We start from the raw sequence: 22,081 nt of genomic DNA on the forward strand, positions 1-22,081 counted from the left end.
CCTTTCATGTGTCTGATGGCCATCTGCACGTCTTTGGGAAAATGTCTATTCAAGGGTCTCTGCCAATTTAAATGGGATTTTTCGGTTTTTTGGTGTTGAGTTGTATAAATTCTTTACGTATTTTAGATATTAACTCCTTATCGGACATACCATTTGCAAATACATTCTCTCACTCAGTAGGCTGCCTTTTCATTCTGTTGATGGTTTACTTTGCCATGCAGAAGGTTTTATTTCAGTGTCATCCCAATAGTTTACTGTTGCTTTTGTTTCTCTTGCCTGAGGTCACTCCAGATTTTTCCTTAATTTATATATTCTTGAGAGAAAAAGAGAGGGCATGAGCAGGGGAGGGGCAGAGGGAAAGGGAAAGAGGGAGAGAATCCCAAGCAGGCTCCACACTGTCAGCAGGGAGCTCCACACCATTAGCACGCTGTCACCATCAGTGTGGGGCTGGATTCCATGAACCGTGAGATCATGACCTGAGCTGAAATCAAGAGTCAGACGCTTAACCAACTGAGCCACCCAGGTGCCCCTCTAATTAAAAGGTGGATTAACTCACAATCTTCTACAAATTTGTCTCAAATGCATGACCAATTACTACAATCTGTAATAAATGAGATACATGCTCAGGAAAACAAATCTTAAGTTCTGTCAATTAACACACTCCCCAATTTCACTGAATGCTTTTCCTTCAGGCATTATAACTTTTCAGGATAAGTTTATCTGTGCTTCCTGACTCCACAGGAAAGGAGTACTAATTTCTTTTCCAATTACTATATTAGATGACAGAAGCACTGGATAAAATGAGATCAGCAATAATCATTCACTGCTCATTAAAAGAACTAGGTTCAGAATTGATCTCTACCTTTAGTTGTCTTCTTAGTCAAAATGATGTAATTTGTTTTGGCAAAAGGTAGAAAGGTTTTTTAAAAGGTGATGGAGATGGGAGTAGGAGAAAAGGTGACAAATTAAACACATCAGTTGAAGATTTCTAAGGCCTCATTTTTCAGAGCAAAGGAATGTTTGGTGCTTAACCGACAGAAACTAATAATCGCTGTCATTTTCAGATAGAGCTAGCCGGAGAGAGGTTAGCCAATCCCTGCTGATTCACACAAACATTTGCTTCCTGAGTTCAGAGTAAATCAACTTTGGGGAACATGTCTTGTGTGAAGATAATTTTACAGGGCACCTCTCTAACCAGCTACCATGAGTAAACAGCAGCCCAAGAGTAAGAGTAAACTACTTTTTTCTGTCTGGTTCTCTCACCCTCATCTGCTGGGAAAAAGAAATGCAGGAATCTGTGATCTGGCCTTCATTTATAGTGTTCAACATTTTAAAAAACTGAAATCCATAAGTACCATCGGGATTTGACAAACTTTGGTTTTCCGAAATCACATAGGTGTGAAAGTATTGTTAATGAAGGGACATCCAGGCTGCCATGCTTCAAAGGCATGGAATATCAATATTAATAACAATGGTGATGATATAGTTTATAAACAAGTATTTTAAATATCAAACAATTTCAAAAATAATTTGTATAGCTCACATTTGAAATAAATTACATTATTTTCTATAACAGATTTACCTTCTTATATTGCTTTGGCAAAGAGCAAAATTATTTTTGTATTCCTTGCCCTAAAGCAGGTTGCCAGCTAGGGTGACAAAGGGAGACTTTTCTAAAAATAATCCACAAAACCAGTAAGAAGCATTAATGGAAATTTTAACTTTATAGTATTTGAGGATTCATACATCTTCAGATGTATGTTATTATTAATTTACATTAGTAGAGAAAACTGTTACGGTGATAGATGGAGACAGACACTGTTGACTGCTTTTTTAACATCCACTATTCTCTATCCCTTCTTCCTTACTAGCAAAAACCAATTCTGTTTGGGTGTCTAGCCTCAGAATGTTTGAGAGGTGAATCCTCAGCTCTAGAACATACATCAGTCACTGGCATGTGACAAAAATGGTCAATGAAATGCAAAGTCTGTTGAAGGGCCTTAAAAAATGTCTCTTAAAAAGAGACACTTACGAATAACTAGTCCTTGTTTTGCCCTGGAATGTTCATTGGTGAGTATATAAAGCCTGGACATAACAACAATGACCATGAGCAATGTCTGCTGACACGCTGACGGAGGCAGAGCAGAAAGAGGACCAGAACGTGGGTTCTCACGGTGTTCCTAAGCTGCCGAACTGGACAACTCTAGCAACTTATTAGGTGAATTAGTAAGTCCAGCTATTGTTTAGCCACTTTTAGTTAGCCTTTCAGTTACATACAGCTAAAAGCGTCCGAACTGACACAATTATAATGCCCATAATTACAGATGAGGAGGCCAGTTCAGAGAAAATTCAACAGACACAAGGCCAGTCAGTAAGTGGCACAGTCAGGATTAGAACTGCTTGCTTTTCTCTAACAAATGTTTAAGTTCCATTATGCGTGAAGCACTAGGTATACACTGGGTTTTAAGGGTGAAAGGAATGCAGTTCGTAGAGACTCCCAGTCTAGAAGGGAGATAAACATACAGTTAAATGTGATAAGAGGAACAGAGCAAGGAGCTATTGATTCACAAAAGAAAGCATTCAACTATGCCAAAATATGTTAGGGATGGGTATATCCAGGAGAAAAAAAACTTTTTTTTTTTTTTTAAGTGTTTCTGAGACAGAAAGAGACAGAGCATGAGTGCGGGAGGGGCAGAGAGAGAGTGAGACACAGAATCTGAAGCAGGCTCCAGGCTCTGAGCTGTCAGCACAGAGCCCGACGCGGGGCTCGAACTCACAAACCGTGAGATCATGACCTGAGCTAAAGTCGGTCACTCAACTGACTGAGCCACCCAGGCGCCCCTAAACTTTTTCTCTCTAAAATTTCAAAGGACAACTTCATATGATTCTTGTATGTCAAAACAAACATTTTTTTAAAAAACTTCCAAAGAAACGGATGTAATCTCATAAACACAATGTTTAACAAAATAAGAAAGACATAAGAGTATACCCTATGTGATTTCATATGTAGGCAAAATTGATCTATGCTCTTAGAAGTCATGACAGTGGTTTCTCTGGTGGAAGGGAATTGGAGTGAACTGAAGAAAACCCAAAAAAGTTTCTGTAGTAATGGGTAAAACATCTGATACTGACATGGGTGCTAGTTATCCAGGTGTTTTAGCTTGTAAAAATATATCGAGCATATATACATACACATAAATGTATATACATATATGTGTAGTTTTCTACACTTATATTACTTCAATAGTTCAAAAAACTAATATGTTCCTTACAAAAAATACAAACAATAAGAGTATAGAAAGTTAAAAAGTGCCAGCTACCTTGGTCACCTTTCTTGAATCCCACACTTCTGTGAGGAAATTACTGTTAACAGCTCCATTTATCTAGAATGCAAACCATTCTAGATAATCTAGAATTTTTCCCACATATTTTCAAGTATAAATGACCACAAATGCATATACACAAATGATTTTTTAGTATTTTGTATTTTAAATAATAAATCATACCGTACATGTTTTACAATTTGCTTTTTTTTAATCTTCCATTCATCTTTCCATTCAGTTAAGTACTTCATAATATGCATATATTGTTAACTCTTATGTATTACTTGCTAATGCACACTGATATATTTGTAGTTGTTTCCAATTTTTCATGTGTGGGCATTTCTGTACTATATTGTCCTGTAAAGGAGCCTGCCAAGTCAAAGGATAGAAGATTACCCCAGATTTAGTACTAAACAAAGAAGATGGGAAAGAATATTCTAGGTCAAAGAAACAATAGAACATAACCAAGAAAATTTAAGTATGTGTCAAGTCTGGAGGACAAGGTGTACATATGAGTTCAATGGAGAGGCTTATGGGTGAGATAATGAAGGGTTTTCAGAGCCACCATAAGGAGTTTGGATTTTTTCCTAGAGCCTAAGGCAAAGGGAGCTACTGAAGCATCACAAGCAGAAAAGCCAACATACAAGGGTTGTATTTAATATCTTCCTGATAATAGTGAAAAGCTGGGTGATAAAAGATAGGGACTGGATACAAGGGAATGTCATGGAAAGGGAGTATGCCATGGGCAATGTGGTAAGGAGACTGAATAAATAGGACTTTGTAATTATGATGAGAGACTGAGAGAGAGACAAAAAGCCCATGATGACTTCCAGGTTTCGCGTGGCCACTGGACAAATGGAGTGTCATTAACCAAAAAGCGAGAGAAGCAGAATTTAAAGGGGGTGGATTTGGGGTTCCATCTGGAGAATATGGAGCTCTGGGACATCCAATTGGCAGAAGCTGACAATGCACATCGATCTGGAGAGAGAGGAAGAAGAAATAAAGATGTGGAGGTGTCATCCAGTGGTGATTTCAAGCTGTATGTCACCCACAGAGGGAAAACAGAACAAGATGAAAAAGAAATCAAGGATGAAACACCACAGAATATAAATTTTTAAAGGGTAGGCTGAGGAGGAAGTACCTAATAAGGAAAGTGAGTAGATGCACTCAAAGAGGTCAGAAAACCAGGAAAGGAAGGTTCTTGGTTCTCTGAAGAAGAAAATGGTCATTAATCCGAAACGCTACAATTAGTTCAAGTAAAATGAAGTGAAAAAAAATGTACTTTAGATCTGGCAATTTTGTTACTGCAAGTTTCAGTGAGCTCACTAGAAGAGAATGAGGACGGAAACTGACTGCAGTGGGTTATAAAGGGTTGGAAGTTAGGAAAAAGCAACATCAAATGCAGACTAAGATAAAAACAATAGAGATGAAACTTTTAGGAACATTAATAATAAAAGGACAGAGAGGGCAACTGCAGAAAGAAATTAAGAAACAGAGGAATTTTTGTTATTTAAGAGGATAAAAGAGATGCAAGCATGTCTTAGAAGGTCAGGACAAAAAGCCTAAAGAGAACTCAAAGAAGGTACAACAGACAGATAACTGATGTAGCAACACCACAGAGAAGACTGTCTAGATAGATCAGGTTTCCAGACTGATGGCCCGACTCATTTACTGGTTTATACTACTTCACTTTATAAAAGTTTTTCTTTTCTGAAACCAAGATAAAGCTGCTCTGGATATGTTATTGAATACTCTTAAAACATTCAGGTAGGAAACTATTGAGAATATTTTTTCTCAAAGACAGGAAGTTGAACTATTTGAGTGGGAAATCTTTTAATGGTAAAATGCATGAGCCATTACAGGCCATCACACTGGGCCATCACATCACAGGCCACCTTACTAGACTGCTAGCTTCTTGAAAGCATAACGATTTAATACATTCCAAAACAACTGCTACGTATCTACCACGCTAGCCTTGAGGGGTACAAATATGAGCAGGACACATTCTCTCTCCTCAAGGAGCTTACAAATACTTACAACACAGTGCACTGGGTACAAATGAGAGAGGTGGACACAAACGCCACGAGTACACAGAAGAGGGGTATCTGGCTTTGCCTGGAGAGTGGCAAGAAGTCAAGGGAAACTTTCTAGAGGATCTTTGCTTACACTGGGTCTTCAAAGGATAAGGAATTTACCAGGTAAAGGGGAAAGAGAATTCCGGCTGTAGAGAATAGCATACGTAAAGGCATAGAGAACTGAGTAAGCCCAGTAAATACAGGTGACACCCGGGAATTTCTGGAGTATATAAAGCAGGAAAGGATACAAGAGAATCAATCAAGAATGAGCTGCTAAAGGCATCACCGCTCATGAGCTTGAACATCTTATAGGTGATAGCCAATCACAGAGAAGTAACACTGCAAGATTTTTTTTTTTAAATCTTAATTCCAGGGTAGTTAACATAGTGTTACATTAGTTTCAGGTATACAATACCATGATTCAACAGTTCCATATATTACTCAGTGCTCATCAAAGGGGACTCTTAATCCCCTTTACCTATTTCACCCATTACTCTACCCACCTCACGTATGATAACCACCTGTTCTCTATAGTTAAGAGTCTGTTTATTGGTTGGTCTTGTTTTGTTGTTTTTTTTTTTCCTTTGTCTCGTTTCTTAAATTCCACATATGAGTAAAATCATATGGTATTTGCCTTTCTCTGACTGGCTTATTTCACTTAGCATTATACTCTCTAGGTCCATCCATGTTGTTGCAAATGCCAGGATTTTGTTCTTTTTTACGGCTGAGTAACATCCCACTGTATGCTTAAACCACATCTTTATCCATTCATGTATCAACCACATATTTATCCGTTCACCTATCGGTGGACACTTGGGCTGCTTCCATAATTTGGCTACTGTAAATAATGCTGTAGTAAACACAGGGGTGCATATATCTTTGAATTATTGTTTTCATATTTTGGGGTAAGTAGTAGTGAGATTACTGGATCATAGCGTCATCCTCTTTTTAATTTTTTTTTTTTTTAACGTTTTTATTTATTTTTGAGACAGAGAGAGACAGAGCATGAACGGGGGAGGGTCAGAGAGAGGGAGACACAGAATCTGAAACAGGCTCCAGGCTCTGAGCCGTCAGCACAGAGCCCGACGCGGGGCCCGAACTCACGGACCGCGAGATCATGACCTGAGCCGAAGTCGGACGCTTAACCAACTGAGCCACCCAGGCGCCCCTCTTTTTAATTTTTTAAGGAACCTCGATACGGTCTTCCACAGTGGCTGCACCACTTCACATTCCCACCAACAGTGCACCAGGGTTCTTTTTTCTCCACAACCTCACCAACATTTGTCGTTTCTTGAGTCTTTGATTTTAGACAGTTTGACAGATGGGAGGTGCTATCTCACTGTGGTTTTGATTTGCTTTTCCCTGATGAGTGATGTTGAGCATCTTCTCATGTGTCTGTTGGTCACCTGGATGTCTTCTTTGGAGAAATGTCTGTTCGTGTCTTCTGTCCATTTTCTAATTGGATTATTTGTTTTTTTGGTGCTGAGTTTTTATAAGTTGTTTATGTGTTTCAGATACTAACCCTTTATCGGGTATGTTATTTGCAAGATTTTCATTCTTTGTACCCTCCGTGGACCTGGTACCATGCTTTTCGCTATAGAAAAGTCACAATGAATGTGTGCAGAATAAACAGAAGAGTCAGAATCTTAGAATGATAGAGACATTTTGAAAAAAACAAAACAAAAAAAACCCCACAGATCCTAGGGAGAAGGGAATAAATTGAAAGGAATAGAATATTTAAAAGCATAAATTAATTTCCTAATATAGAATAATGAAGTCAGAATTATGCTGACAAAGGCCCTGTTAAATAAGCATTTGTTGTGCACAACATCCTACCAGTCAAAAGTTAGCTTAATATTCTTCAGAGAGTCAAAGTAAAGAGTCCCTAAATACAGGGTTTGGGAAAAGTTCCACAAACTTCGACTTTGACTAGACTTTCACTGCTTGAGGCAAATGCTCTTTGATAATTAAGAAATGAGCAAAGAAGGGGGAAAATACAATAGATTCTAGTAGTTTAGTGTCAAGTTTAATGTAACATCTGATGACAAGCGTTAAGAATTTCAAATTTATTTATTTGTAGATGTTTATTTTATTTTTGAGAGAGAGTGAGCTAGAGGAGGGGAGGGGCAGAGAGAGAGACTGAGACAGAGGATCTGAAGTGGACTCTGAGCTACCAGCAGAGAGCCCCACGCAATGCGGGGCTTGAACTCACAAAAGGTGAGATCATGACCTGAGCTGAAGTTGGAGGCTTAAACCGACTGAGCCACCCAGACGCCCCTCAAATTGAATTTAAAAAGTCATTCCAGGGGCACCTGGGTGCCTCAGTCAGTTAAGCGTCTGACTTCGGCTCAGGTCACGATCTCACGGTTTGTGGGTTTGAGCCCTGTGTTGGGCTCTGTGCTGACAGCTCAGAACCTGGAGCCTGCTTTGAATTCTGTCTCTCTCTCTCTCTGCCCCTCCCCCACTCACACTCTCTCTCTGTCTCTCAAAAATGAATAAACATTTAAAAAAAATTGTTTTGAGTCATTCTAGGGGCACCTGGGTGGCTCAGTCAGTTGTGCATTTGACTCTTGATTTCAGCTTAAGTCACAATCTCGTGGTTTGTGATATCAAGCCCCACACTGGGCTCCACACTGACAGCACAGAGCCTGCTTGGGATTTTCCCTCTTCCTCTGCCTCTGCCTCTACCCTGCTCATGTGCTTTCTCAAAATAAATAAATAAACTTAAAAAAAAAAGTCATTCCGGGGCACCTGGGTGGCTCAGTCGGTTAAGCGGCTGACTTCGGCTCAGGTCATGATCTCACAGTCTGTGGGTTCGAGCCCCGCGTCGGGCTCTGTGCTGACAGCTCAGAGCCTGGAGCCTGCTTCTGATTCTGTGTCTCCCCCTCTCTCTGACCCTCCCCCGTTCATGCTCTGTCTCTCTCTGTCTCAAAAATAAATAAATGTTAAAAAAAAAAAAATTTATAAAAAAAAAAAAAAAAAAAAAAAAAGTCATTCCATTTGCCAGCATCAAAAGTAAATGATTAAACGAACTGAGAAGATTGCCCTAACCTACTAAGAGAAGCAGACTGCTGCATTTGGTAGAAATCACCAACTTACTTATTTCCTCCATCACACTGAGGTAAAATGTTCTATAATAACATGGCACGCATTATTAAAATATGAATAACTTCATCAAGCTTCTCTATCTTAAAGAGATAATCATATCTTGATTAGTTAGGTACAATACTGGCAACAGTGACAACTGTACTCCAAGATAAAGGTTTAAAAAAACAACAGGGAGAAGAAGCTGATGTCCTATGTACACAAGAGGCAGGAAACTCAACAAACAACTGGACCAATGGTTTCCCATAAATAATTGTGCAGGAGGGATGAACTTGACTAAACCCTAGGGAACTCCTAAGCTTTGGACAAAGATGAGGTCAGATTCCCATCATAATTCAAGGATCTCTACTCTAAGAAAATAACAACTCTAAATTTTAATGTGATATGCCACTAGTTTGATTATGAATGAGAACAGGTAACATTCTACGGTCACTGGCATCAGAGGCTGGAGGTAGTCATGTATCAGGTTACCATTATTAGACAACAAGAACTAATTTACCTACTTGACTCCAAGGCAATGACACGTAAAGGCAATGTAACTATTGTGCGTAACGTCCTTTTTGAAAAAACATTTGATAAGGGTCCACAGAGTACTTTAAGAATATAATTAACTCAATAAAACTAAACAAAGAATACATACAGTGATCTGGATTCTAGTCTTGAATCAGATACTGATTAATTATATATATAATCATAGCTAAGTCACAGTCCATGTCTCAGTTTATGTATTACACTGATGTGCTTACTCATGACTGTATTAAATGTTCTAAGTCCTTAAAAAAAAGTAGTACCTGAAAACAAAAGGAGTACTTGACATATAAGGGTAAAGGTGTTCCATATGAGATGAAGTTAACCACCATGACTAAAGCTAACAATTTCCATTTAAACAGAACTTACCTCCAAAAACATTCAGTACATTCAAAACATATACATGTTCATTAATTCCTAAAAGGCACTATCCAAGCATTCCATAAATAAGGAAGGAGACATATTAAATTACTAACTCAAAATCTATCAAAATAGTCTGTTACAGAATCAGGAATAGAATCAAACTCCCAGTTTCACCTCCCCCCCCCCCCCACAGTCCATTGTTCAAATCACCTACTTAGCTTAAATTATGTTGTTCTATGCATCAGAAACATAATTAGTTATGACAGGAACAGAAACTTCTCTCCCAAAGGCTTCAGAATCCATTTTAGTAAAACATGTTCAAATTTAAAATGAGAATGGTTTCATAAATGGCCACTATTTATTAAACTCAGAAAAGTATTTCATCTTGTAGTAGGTTAAGCAATCTGTATGGAATAGAGACTATAATTTTTAAACACAGAAGCTGAAAAACAATCCAGTAGCAAAGACCAAAGACTATAAAGGTGTCTACCTCTTTAAAAAGGAACAAGAAAAATAGGAGAAAGGGTAAAAGAAAAATAAATCCTAAAACTGCAATGTTTGTAAGGAATACTATGGAATATCTATACCACGGACAAATGGCTTGAAAAACACACCTCCAGAGAAGTATCAGATACCTATTGCTCCATCTTCCTAGCAATATGTTTGCTCCCCCTACAGGGTATCTCCTGGGAAAAACAAGGTACTCTCATATATGCTGTTAATCTGACACAACATTTTTTGGAGGCTATCTGGACATAAGTAGTAAAAGTCTGTTGTTGTTTTTAAATATACTAAACTTCTTTTATACTAACTTTGACCAACTATGGTAGATGGATTATTGTTCTCAATTCTTTATATTCGTACAAAATTATACATCCACACCCTCTGTCATGAAGCTTTCCAGGACTTGGCCACATGATTTGTTTTGGCTAATGAGATGTCAACAGTCTTGAGGCCAGGAGAGGCTTAAAATGTATTTTGGTAGTTTGGCCTGCTTCTTGTATTCGGTGATAAACCATGAAAAGGGATGCTCCAGGTGGCTGCCACCCCTTTGTGGTAGGCCTCAGAATGAACACATATAGAACAGATCTAACCCAACCTGCAGCCTGGAGGGAGGGCCAGCCAACCCACAAACTGAAGTAGATGTGTCCAGCCACGCGCAGCCTAGATCAGGAATACCCCATGTGATATTCAGACCCGGTGTGTTGTAAGCCGCTCAAAAAAACACTGGTTTGTTATGCAGAACTATTACAGCAATAGCTGACAAATACACCCAGTGATCTCACACCTAAGAATTTATCCTAAAAGCAGTCAGAGAGAAACAGATTCACACACAAGTGTGTCAATCACAGCAATATTTACAATAGCAAAAAAACTGGAAACATCCTATCATCAAATATTAGAGGAATAACTAAATTATAATCTAGCTAGACCACTAAATATTTGAACCCATAAAAATAATGTTAAAAAAACACTCAAAAACGTAAAGTGCTCGTAAAACTTTCAGTTTAAAAGGCATAAAAAGCAAGACTATTTTTTTTTTTTGAGAGAGAGGGGCAGAGGAAGAGGGAGAGAGAATCTTAAGCAGGCTCCCATAAATTCTGCTTAAGATTCTCTCTCTCCCTCTTCCTTCCTCTGTCCCTCTCCCCCACTGACATGCTCTCTCAAAAAAAAGTTTTTTTAAATAAAAAATTAAAATTAAAAAATTATCTAAAAATAGAGAAAAAGATAAAGTGGATAAAATAATTCACTGAAGAAATACAAATGCTTTTCTGTACTAAATATTATTTTATGCTAAATATTATACAAAATACTATACTCAGAATAAAGAAGTAAATAAGACAAACATGTTCCCTAAAACGGTTTCTTTTTTTTTTTAATTATTTTTAACTTTATTTACTTATTGAGAGAGAGAGAGAGAGAGAGAGCGCGCACGAGCAGAGGAGGGGCAGAGAGAGAGAGGAGAGAGTGAGAATCCCAAGCAGGCTCTGAGCCGACAGCGGTGAGCCCAATGCAAGGCTTGAACTCACGTGAGATCATGACCTGAGCCAAAGTTGGACACTTAACCAACTGAGGCACCCAGGCGCCCCTGTTCCTTAAAACCTCTCGAAACTAACAGTCTATTGAAGAAGATCTATATTTAAAAAAGAAATTATTATACATGTGTAGTTACAAATGGTGATAAGCTACTGTGACAGAATATTGTTTCTTTCCCCCTTCTTACTCGGTACCAGAGTTCCTGAATTTCATCTGCCTATGGCCGCCTGGAATAGACTACACTTTCCAGCCTTCCTTGCTCCTAGCAGGGCCCGCATGACTAAGCTCTGACCAATGGGATCTAATTGGAAGTGGTATACACAACTTCCAGTAAGCATCCTTAAAAATAAAGGGCTTGCTTTTGTTGTTTTTCCCCCTTCTCACCAGATGGAGCTGATATTTTGGACTATGATGTGGAAGCTTCACGCTGAGAGTGGCAGAGCAACCGAATAGGAGGAGCCTGGGTTCCCTGACACTGTGGAACCACTATCATCAGTCATCGTACACCTGCAGCGCTTTTACATAAGAGAGAAAGAAAATTCGACCTTGTTTAAGCCATTTTCATTTTTAGTTTTCAGTCATTCACAGCTGAACCTAATCCTAACTGGCACAGCTATGAAAGAAAAATGAAGGGTTCAATAAGAGATCATAATAGAAACAGTTGATTTTGACAGGAGGAAGGCGTCTAAGGGACAGGTCCTCTGAAGCAGTAACATTTAAGCTGTGACCTAACACTCGGCCAGGAGAGCACCAGGTGAAGAGAGGTTGGGTGACAAACTGTCCAAGGCAGGGGAAATCAAAGACGCAACTTCTATGACTTAAGCCTGAGTCACCACGGGGACAAGCAACAAATTTGGGGATGTTAAGACTGCTTCTACAGTGAAACGGAATAAAAGCAGAGTGAGGAGTAAAGGAGCTAGACGGATGGACTCCAATATCAGAACCTCTATTCTGACAAGCAAAAGACCGACCACACATCGTGCCAAACTGAGGAGGGAGGGGTGCCGAACGAGGATGAACTCTGTTAAGGAAATTAATAGTTGCTTCCACACTTCAGTATTACTAGTGTTTGACATAGCTGGATTCCCTGATTAGAGTGGTGCATATACCATGAGGAGAATGTCATTAGATATTTAAATGCTAACTCTCCCTGAAACAGACAAAAGTTTGGTGTTAAAATTTTTTAAAATAATGTTTCTTGGGGCGCCTGGGTGGCGCCGTCGGTTAAGCGTCCGACTTCAGCCAGGTCACGATCTCGCGGTCCGTGAGTTCGAGCCCCGTGTCAGGCTCTGGGCCGATGGCTCGGAGCCTGGAGCCTGTTTCCGATTCTGTGTCTCCCTCTCTCTCTGCCCCTCCCCCATTCATGCTCTGTCTCTCTCTGTCCCAAAAATAAAAAAAAAAAAAAAATGTTGAAAAAAAAAATTTTTTTTTAAATAAAATAATGTTTCTTGTCTATTTCTGGTTATAAAAAGAAAACATATTTATTGTGGAGAATAAAGCAAATATACTAAGACTATAAAGAAAAAATAAACTACCCGTAAATTCATCACCTCCCAACGTCTTATGACACTGTTTTCCATGTATTTTACATGCCTCCATACATATATATACATACAACACACTAAAAAGCAGGACCGTGATGCACAGGAAGCTGATGTGTTTTTCACTTGCTTTATCATGAGCACTCTCTGGATCATTAACATATTCTTGAAACCATGACTTTTAATGGTTCCATAACATATAATTTGTTTAGCCAATCAAGTCAGGAGATTTCCTGAGTTAAAACTATCAACCGCAAATTAAAGCCCTGCGGGTCAAGGGGCTGACTTCAAAATCTGCAATGGAGAGTTTATTCAGAAATCTCAAGTTGCAGTTTGAAAACACTGGAACTTTCTAACCAAGAACTCAATGAAGTTCACTGAGTTTTCGTCATGAAAGATGCTCACTAAAAAGCATATTTTCCCAAATGGAGCATAACATTTCACAATTAGTCTTGAGGAGGAAACTGAAAGAGTACCAAAGATTGAGGCAGCAATAACAAATAAGAACTAGTAAGTGCCCAGCATAAGAATTAATGACTATCTGCAATGTTTTGGTTTTTTTTTAATACAGCAAAAAAAAAAAAAAAAAAAGAATGTATGCATCTATTTCTTGTGTAAATTAAGTTTTCAAGTGGATATAGAAAAAATGACTGCAGAGAAGTGCATGCAGATAAAAAAAATAAGAAGAAATAATGACAAAGGATTAATAGTTGTTAATTCTGGAATATAGCACTCTTTGAACTTTGCTATATTTAGCATTTCTCTCACAACCAAAAAAAATTAATATTAAATTAAAATAGTTGTTATGTGAGTAAGGTAATTCAGATTTTAGTTATTAAAGTAAAAGGCAAATCAGTGTTTTGCCAGAGGCTTAAGTAGATCTTTTAAGAAGGAAAAGAAAAATGCTAGGCATTCAACATTAGGCATCTGCTGTAAAATAAAACTATCTGAAACTAATTATCAATGTTTCGTGTCGGATATAAGTCTGAAGAAGGACCAGTTTTTGAACTTTATTGCTGTGCTTCCTTCAAGAACTAGCTTACCTAAAAATGTTATATTTTCTGTTCTATCAAAAAGGTTGTTTTAAGAGTTAAGCAAATTTTTAAAAATTGCCAAGATTGCATTTTAGCTTCTGACTCTGTTCTCTTTACTTTTATACCTAAGATTTTCCTGATGCCAGGCCCGTTTTTTAAAATTCTAATTTCTAAAACTCAAGCTTCGTTCAGATGACAGAGTCTGCCACTTGACGAAATGTCTTACTGAACATAAACATAAATGGTTGCAATTTTCTATTAAGTGAGGCCCCTAGTAGGAAAAAGAAATTAAAGAATAAAAAGATACAAAAATAAACCAAATCTTTACATCAATTCTGACAAACAAAAATTTCAAATAAATACAATTTTTCAATTGCCCCATTTTCCCCAAATGTAGCCTTAGGTTGTCTTAACTTTGTGACAACATCCCCCACTCCCTACTCCACTAATCAGTTCTCACCTTCTTTCCCTGCTGGAACACGTGCATTTTTCAGCAAAAGTGAGTCATTCATTGGCATCTTGTCAAACTAACCCTGAAACTATAAGGCGGCTCAGTGCTAACAGAATTCCAAAGCTAGAACACTTTCACTAACACACATCATTTTGACTTTAGAGAACTGAATCGCTTTCAGAGCCAAATACATACTAACGAACTCTGTTTGTATTTTTTCCTTACAAATTGTTCTCTACCATGCTACCTCCTCCCAATTTTAGCTTGGCAATTCCCTAATCTAAAATACCTCCTGTCTCTGGAGAAGACAAGATGGGGAAACGCAGAGGCAGAAGAACAGGAGTGGGGAGAAAAAAAGCCATCGTTCACGCAGCCTGGATAAAGATTCTATTCTGAACCATTAGTGACTCGTATCTGTTCCACATAGTTCTCAAAATTTCTTTCGCCCCTTAGAACACACAATACAAACACAATCAGAAATCTCCAAGAATAAATTACTCTTATTACTATTATTTCACGAAATAAAAGTTTAAAAAACCACACAAAAATCAATTATTGAGAACTATTCAGTCAAAAATCTTCAGTAACATGTCACTAGCAGGAACTATGGATTGCAAATCACCTCATCCTTTTGGTTCACACACAGTCACCTACTCCAAGACAGAAAACTGCTCCTTTTCACCAGAGGGAGGGTGGTGGAGAAGGAGTAAGAACACAAATGCTTTGTCGGAATACCACAGACGTTTACTTAGAGCTCTATCAATTGTCACACTCCACCTGGTGGCAGGAGCTGCCTGAATTGGTGAAGGAGAGGTCATTACACAAGAAATCCCAAAGAACACTTTCCAGATGTCCTGGGGAAAAAAAGCAAGATGCTCTTCTCTTGCTTTTTATATAAATAAATCTAACAAGGTTCCGCCGAAGTTTTTTTTACATAATAGGTCACTATCTAATAAGGAAGAATATAAAGGTATGATGATAATGAGAATAGGAGACCTACAATTAGAGTAATTTATTTACAACCATTTTCTCCACAGTAAGTTAAATGTCATTTCAAGCCTTTAAAACGGGTTAACAAGACACATCCAGTAACTACAAGATTCTCTGTCACGTACTCCCACTAACTTTCTTTACCTCTGTCCCCTATGGGTAAGCTATAGAGTTTAATTAACACAGTTAACAGCAGCCTGCACATTGCTTTTAGATATTTGCCAGTAACATATACCCATGGGATACTCTAGACGCTGATTTCAACCAAAAATAAAAATAGATAAACAGAGCTCAAACAAAATTAAAACTGAGTCTGGCTGCCCACACTTATTTTCACACATGAGGAAAAATAGCAGTTCTCCTAGAAGCCTCGAGCAGACATATCTTTAGAACACAATGTTAAAAATATGCCCCCCCTCCTTTTTCCCCTACCTGTTTCTCACTCAAAGCTGTGATTTTGGCTTGGAGTTCATGAAGCTGTTTCTTTAAATCAGCATTCTGATTGGAAAGAAAAAATATCTGTGAGAAAGATATTTCATTTGTTAACAGAATAGTAGCAAGAAGACTTATGCACACTGTATTACAAATGAAGAAGCAATCTTAAGCATTTAGCCAATCAACTTTGCCATGCATTAAACTGCAGTCATACTACCACCGAAATCCTAATGGACAAATCCTAAATGTAGCTCCTAGCACTAGAACAGGGGCAGTTTCTTTGCAATTGTTTCAAACTACAAGAAGTTTTATACTTTAGCATCTTACACAGTAATAGTACTCCTTTCTATTGAAATATTGTTATCCTTTATAGAAAGTATCAGTTGACAAAAAACCTAAAGCTTTGCTAATCAGACAAAAGCAGGAAAATGGAAGTTGTAAGTATGCATACACCGCATGCTTAATGGTATTATCAATAAAGATAAGAGTTTTTCCTCCACTTGCCCTCTCTCTTATTTCATAGAGCACATTTGTTATTTTAGCCTAGGTTTGAAAAGCTGTCAGTGCTGCACCTGCCTTAACACTACATCATTCAAATTAACACACTGACTACAAGGGTATTTTCTCAGTTCTAAAATTCTAGGAATCAAAAAGGAATACTATTTTAGATGAGATACACACTGCACATGCTTGCTTTCTATTCAAGTGGGGGAAAAAATCCAAAATCAAAATTTTCAAATGCTTAATGTAGAAGGACAGCCTACTAACAGACTAAATATCACTCCAATAAAAGACTAATTTTTCTTCATTGTTTTGTACGCTTTCTTTCAATTCACCCCTGCTTGGTCTTCTGCCAGGGTAAGGGCATACATCCTCCCCCCCCCCCTTATGTTTACTCTATGTTGTCTTTTTTATAAGTGTATTTGATATAAAGCTTCTCTAACGAGATCACTCATAAGATTGTTCAACAACTTTCTGCCCACTTCAGATGCTCTGAGTTAAGACTGCTCTGTTACAGGACCACCAGCTATATCAGAAATGCTAATATTTTCTAATAATATTTCAGTTGCTGACAATGTAGGTTACCATATTAAATATAAAAGAGACTATTTATCTAAGGTCTACTGCCTCTTAATTCTCTAAATCTAATTTAAGTTTTTATATACTTTAAACAATAAATAAAGATGGAAAAGCTCCTCAAAGAAGTTGGACTGTCAAACAGGAGTTAAGTATGGGCTATCAACGCTAGCTCTCAAAGTCAATGGATTATGTTAAAACACGACAGGCCACCGGCTGCTAAATTTTTGTAGAAATGGATATATTTCCCACTTCCAAAAATCAATCTGTTTCAGTACCATTCTTCAACCAAGAACTTATTTTCTTAATTTTACAATAAGGTGTGTATGGCATGTTTAACAAGTTAAAAATATCTACATATATATATAGATATATTTACGTATATATATAATGGATCTAAGTGTTCTGTAAACAGATTATGGGTAAACAAATCCTGAGGGTCTGATACTCTCCAAACTTATGACCCACTAACAACGGCTGCAAAGGAGACACTTCCTGAACAATAAATATAATCATCAAAGACAAGATAACTTTTTTATTTTAAAGTAGGCTTCACACCCAGCACGGAGCCCAACATGGGGCTTGAACTCTTGACCCTGAGATCAAGACCTGAGCTGAGATCAAGACCTAAGGTGAGATCAAGAGTTGGGTGCTTAACCAACTGAGCCACTCGGGCACCCTAAAGACCAGATAACATTTGAGGAAGATTTCTCTTCAGGGACAGAGAATAAAATGCCTAAGTCAAAAACTCCTAAGAGAATTTAGAAAGAAGGTAAGATCTGCTGGATTGTTACATAAGGTACTTTTAAAACCCTCTTTAAGGGCTCTTTCAAAGATAAAAATTTTTTTTAAGATTTTTAAAAATTATTCTGAAGTTATTTAGCCATAGAGTTAAGTATTTAAGTGTTCTGTACTATAAACTATGACAAGATGAGAATCGTTCTGGACCATATACAATAATTCGGAGACTACAGAAAGCCCCATAAACTCTGAATCTAAATAAGTGTGCTTATGGAAATAGAATTTAAGCTACATGAAGAGTATTAACTCTCAATTTTTCTCCCAAATACTCAAAGCAATTAATATAAAGTGATGGTGAAACAAAGATGAAATGATAATAGCTACACTATAATAGAATGACTGGATTTTTCTCAACCCTTATGACATGAAAACCAATATGCTAAAAATAATTGCTGTCAGAGATGAGATAGTTTTTAAAACTTAAGTGCTGGTCTGTATTTTAGTATGTTATGGCTACTTTATTTTAAATTATTTTAATTTAAAAATTAAAAAAATAAAAGTAGTATTTTACCTGTGGATCCTGCTTCATTTGAGCAACCAGTTTCTGGTGATAAAGAGAGAAAAAGAGCCATTAGTCTTACATATTAACCCACTATGGCTAATCAGACTTGGCCCCCAAAATCTAAAGTTTTAAGTCCACACAAAAAAATGAAAAACATGCAATCAGAATAGACCAAAAGCGTCTATGATCCATATAAAAGGTTAATGAGATACTCTTCCTCGTATATATAATATTAATATATTATGTTATATTAACATATTATATTGTTATATATTAATAACATATTAATATATTATATTATATTATATTATATTATATTATATTATATTATATTATATTATATTATACATATATAAAACTACCACTTTGAAGTGAAAACCTCCTGCTTTTAACAAAACTGCAGATGTAGTGGGGGATGGGGGCTTTAAAAAAGCAATTTAAGCAAGCTGGATGTTCCAAAAGCCAAACATCCCTTTAAAATGTTGTCATTGTTTAGAGTCCCAAAAGGCCTGGAAAGAAGCTGCTTCCATACCAAAACAGGCCTGTTTGTATACAGCAAAGTACAGATTTGGCAAGTCTGTTGGTTTGGTTCTTAACCACAAAAGGAGCCTAGTGTCAGATTCGACTTTGCCACTATCCTCTGGGGGGGGGGGGGGGGGGGGAGGTGTACTAAGTGGAGCAGTGATGCTCAGTATTTATTTAAAAGTAAGGAAGTGAAGGAACAAGACAAAACTGTACCTACCTGGGTTCCTCCGGAAAGGAGAGTGCTACCAGAATACTTAACGAGAAAGACCTTTACTTAGGAAAGCAGAAGTCCAAATAAATGAAAAGGAAAGAAAAATGGATGTCTGTTGACCTAATCCAACCTCTAAAAGCATCACTGCCCAAAGGTAACAATACCCAGGGAGAGAAGAATTTGAAGGATAAAAAAATACCAGGCTGATTCCTAAAAGTATCTGGGAATAAGCTGTTCCCTAAGTGAATTTTTCATGTAACTAAAAAATCTGTCCCTCTCTTTGCGTGACAAGGTACTTTTACATTTTTTAGTCATAAAATATTTCTAAAATATGTACTTAATCTGCCTTCTTAAATAGAAACAAAAGTCAGCTTTTATTGATACAGGCATGATTATATCAATTAGTATACTATTCCATAAACAACACAATAGGTCCTGACAATAAAGGCCCCTCACTGCTATGATTTAAGGAGTTCTCATGTCTGCATTTTAGTTTTTTAGTCTACTTTTTTTTTTTTTTTTTTTTTTTTTTTAAAATAGGCTCCACTCCCAACCTGGGGCTTGGACTCACAACCCTGAGATCAAGAGTTGTATGCTCTACTGACTGAGCCAGCCAGGCACCCCTTTCATTCTACTCTGTAATGCCAAGGAGTTAGCTAGCAAATCTTGCTAATATTATTATGTCTCCTCCAAGAGCCCTTGAACCCCAACTCAAATTTGCTACTTATGATCTGCTGTGTGATATGCTCAATGAACTAATTCTAAGATGATCGAATAGGTTGTAATAGCTTAAGAAATGCCCCTTGAGTAAAATGTATACTCTCTCGTGAGTGACTTCTAATATTTACTGTAGATGGTCAAGAGTCTTACTTCAGGTACTAAGATACATTCTGGATAGCCGAGGCTGGCAACAGAAGGTATATGTTACTATATTCTACATCATATGTGACAGTAGTAACTCTTCTACATCCTGGCCTTAATCTACAAAACAGTAATAACACACATTCTAAGAGTTCAGTGAAACTGAAACATGCCTTATACATACACATTTTTGCCAGTGCAGCCTCAAGGGTAGCCACACTCTTCAATGAAAAAGGTCCTTGGTTTTGTTTTGTTTTGTTTTTTTACCTTAATTACTAGAGAGTTGGCTACTACACTAAAGTTGCCTTTTTAAAGCCAAAAAAAGGTTTTCTTCCATGACACTGGAACTTAAAAACCGACTGATAACCACATTAGGCCCTCATTCTTGGAGGAAATAAATAAACCAATTTTTCTATCTATAAGTAGTCAAGCTGCATTTGAGATAATCAGAGGCAGGTCAGGACAAGCTGGGCAACTTAACTAGACCATCCAAATCCCTAGTGACTTTAAGCTGACACCGTGTTATCAACGTTTAGCTACTTTCTTTTGCAAGAATGCAGCAATTTTTATGAGGACATACTTTATGCCAAAGGTGGGCATAAACTACAGCCCACAGGCAAATTCTGCCTACCACCTGTTTTTATAAATAAAGTTTATTGGGACACTGCATTGTCTGTACAGCAGCAGAGTAGTGACAGAGACCATAAATGACTCGCAAAGTATAAAAAATTTTACCATGTGGCCCTTTACAGAAAAAGTTTGCTAACCTCTGCTTTATACTATTCTCCGTTTCATGTAAATACTCCAAAAGTTCAAATACGGCTTCTATCAAATCTGTGTGAGAATAATCAAAAGGCAATTTCTCAAAAGAGATGAGATGCCCATCACAAACCATTATGATTTAAACATTTACTCCACATCAACCATGTGCACATTGCTAGTTTCTTAGCCATCTCCCTGTCCATAAAGAACAAAAATATACGTCTACCACAGCAATATTTTCCTAACATGCGTCTATCCAGTAAACTCCGTTTCAGCCCTAATTCCATCCCTTACTGGAAATACAAAAGGGGTGGTTTTTGCTCCGGCATTTAGTCAAATATATGACCTGGCTCAGGCCTCAGCCTAATAGCCAGTGCCTACTTTGATGTCATTTCTGGCATTCCCAAACTCGTCATGATCAGTGATCATGGAGCTTAACACATGCCTAACCAGAATAACAACATCAGATTTACAAACAAGACAGGTCACTTGTATTTACTGTTAATACTTAATTTTTTCCCAAAATAATATTCCAAATGTAATTACAGTGAAAATATGTTTTGTAAGTATATAAGTTAAAAATATTATCCATCAACATATAAATGATTATTATTGTACAAACAAAATATGTAATAATTAAGGATGACTATAAAAGCTCCGATTTATGCTAAAAAATAGTTAAATATAAGGGGAAACAGGCGATGTAAATATTAGGACACTGGGATAACTCTCAGAAGAATATTATATATATCCCTTTTGAGCCAACAAATTAAATTAGATTTTAAAAGAAAAAACATTAAATTTTTTCATAATTGTAATTTTCATAAAATGCTATGCTTGAATGGAAAATATAAAACAAAATAATATGTAATTTTTTAATTAATGTTTATTTTTTTTGAGAGAGAGAGAGACAGAGCACAAGCAGGGGAGGGGCAGGGAGAGAGGAAGACACAGAATCCGAAACAGGCTCCAGGTTCCAAGTTGTCAGCACACAGCCTGACATGTGGCTTGAACCCATGAACCGTGAGATCATGACCTGAGCCAAAGTAGGATGCTTAACCAACTGAGCCACTGAGGCACCCCCCAGGTGCCCCAATAATATTTAAGAATTCTCATTTTTAGTAATTTAGTTCAATTTGTTTCTTGAGAGGAGGACTATCTCCTAAAATCATGTACAACTTTATTAAATATCTTTGATCCATACAAATTTCAGATTGATTATTGTTCTCCAGAAATTTCCTCTGTGATGATGTAAGCTTTGAACAAATTGTGAATTTAACTGTTGTCATTTTCCATTCAGCCAAATTAAGTATTCCACACACCTCTTGGTTAAAATACTTACAACCTGGGAAAAAGACAAACTTATTTTTATAAACAGATTTTTATTCCCAATTACTAACAGAAGCAAGGCCAAATGAAATAAAACGTGCATAACTTATTATATACTCAATTTCTTACAA

At 37.2% G+C, this 22,081-nt stretch overlaps 1 protein-coding gene across 20 annotated transcripts in view; it reads right to left on the bottom strand.

Moving 5' to 3' along the window:
* The window catches only part of PHF21A (PHD finger protein 21A), a 198,084-nt gene that overhangs the window by 138,476 nt on the left and 37,527 nt on the right, over positions 1 to 22,081 (bottom strand). For 19 of the 20 annotated variants that reach the window (XM_058688777.1, XM_058688785.1, XM_058688784.1 and 16 more), the window contains 2 exons: positions 18,272 to 18,304; positions 15,880 to 15,945 (listed from right to left, as the gene is read on the bottom strand). In XM_058688777.1, coding sequence (XP_058544760.1) covers positions 15,880 to 15,945; positions 18,272 to 18,304 — 99 coding nt within the window. Of the gene's footprint in view, positions 1 to 15,879; positions 15,946 to 18,271; positions 18,306 to 22,081 lie in introns of those variants that run through there. The other variant, XM_058688787.1, reaches the window with a different exon arrangement.

Source organism: Neofelis nebulosa, chromosome 10 (assembly GCF_028018385.1).
Source record: "Neofelis nebulosa isolate mNeoNeb1 chromosome 10, mNeoNeb1.pri, whole genome shotgun sequence".
NCBI lineage: Eukaryota > Metazoa > Chordata > Mammalia > Carnivora > Felidae > Neofelis > Neofelis nebulosa.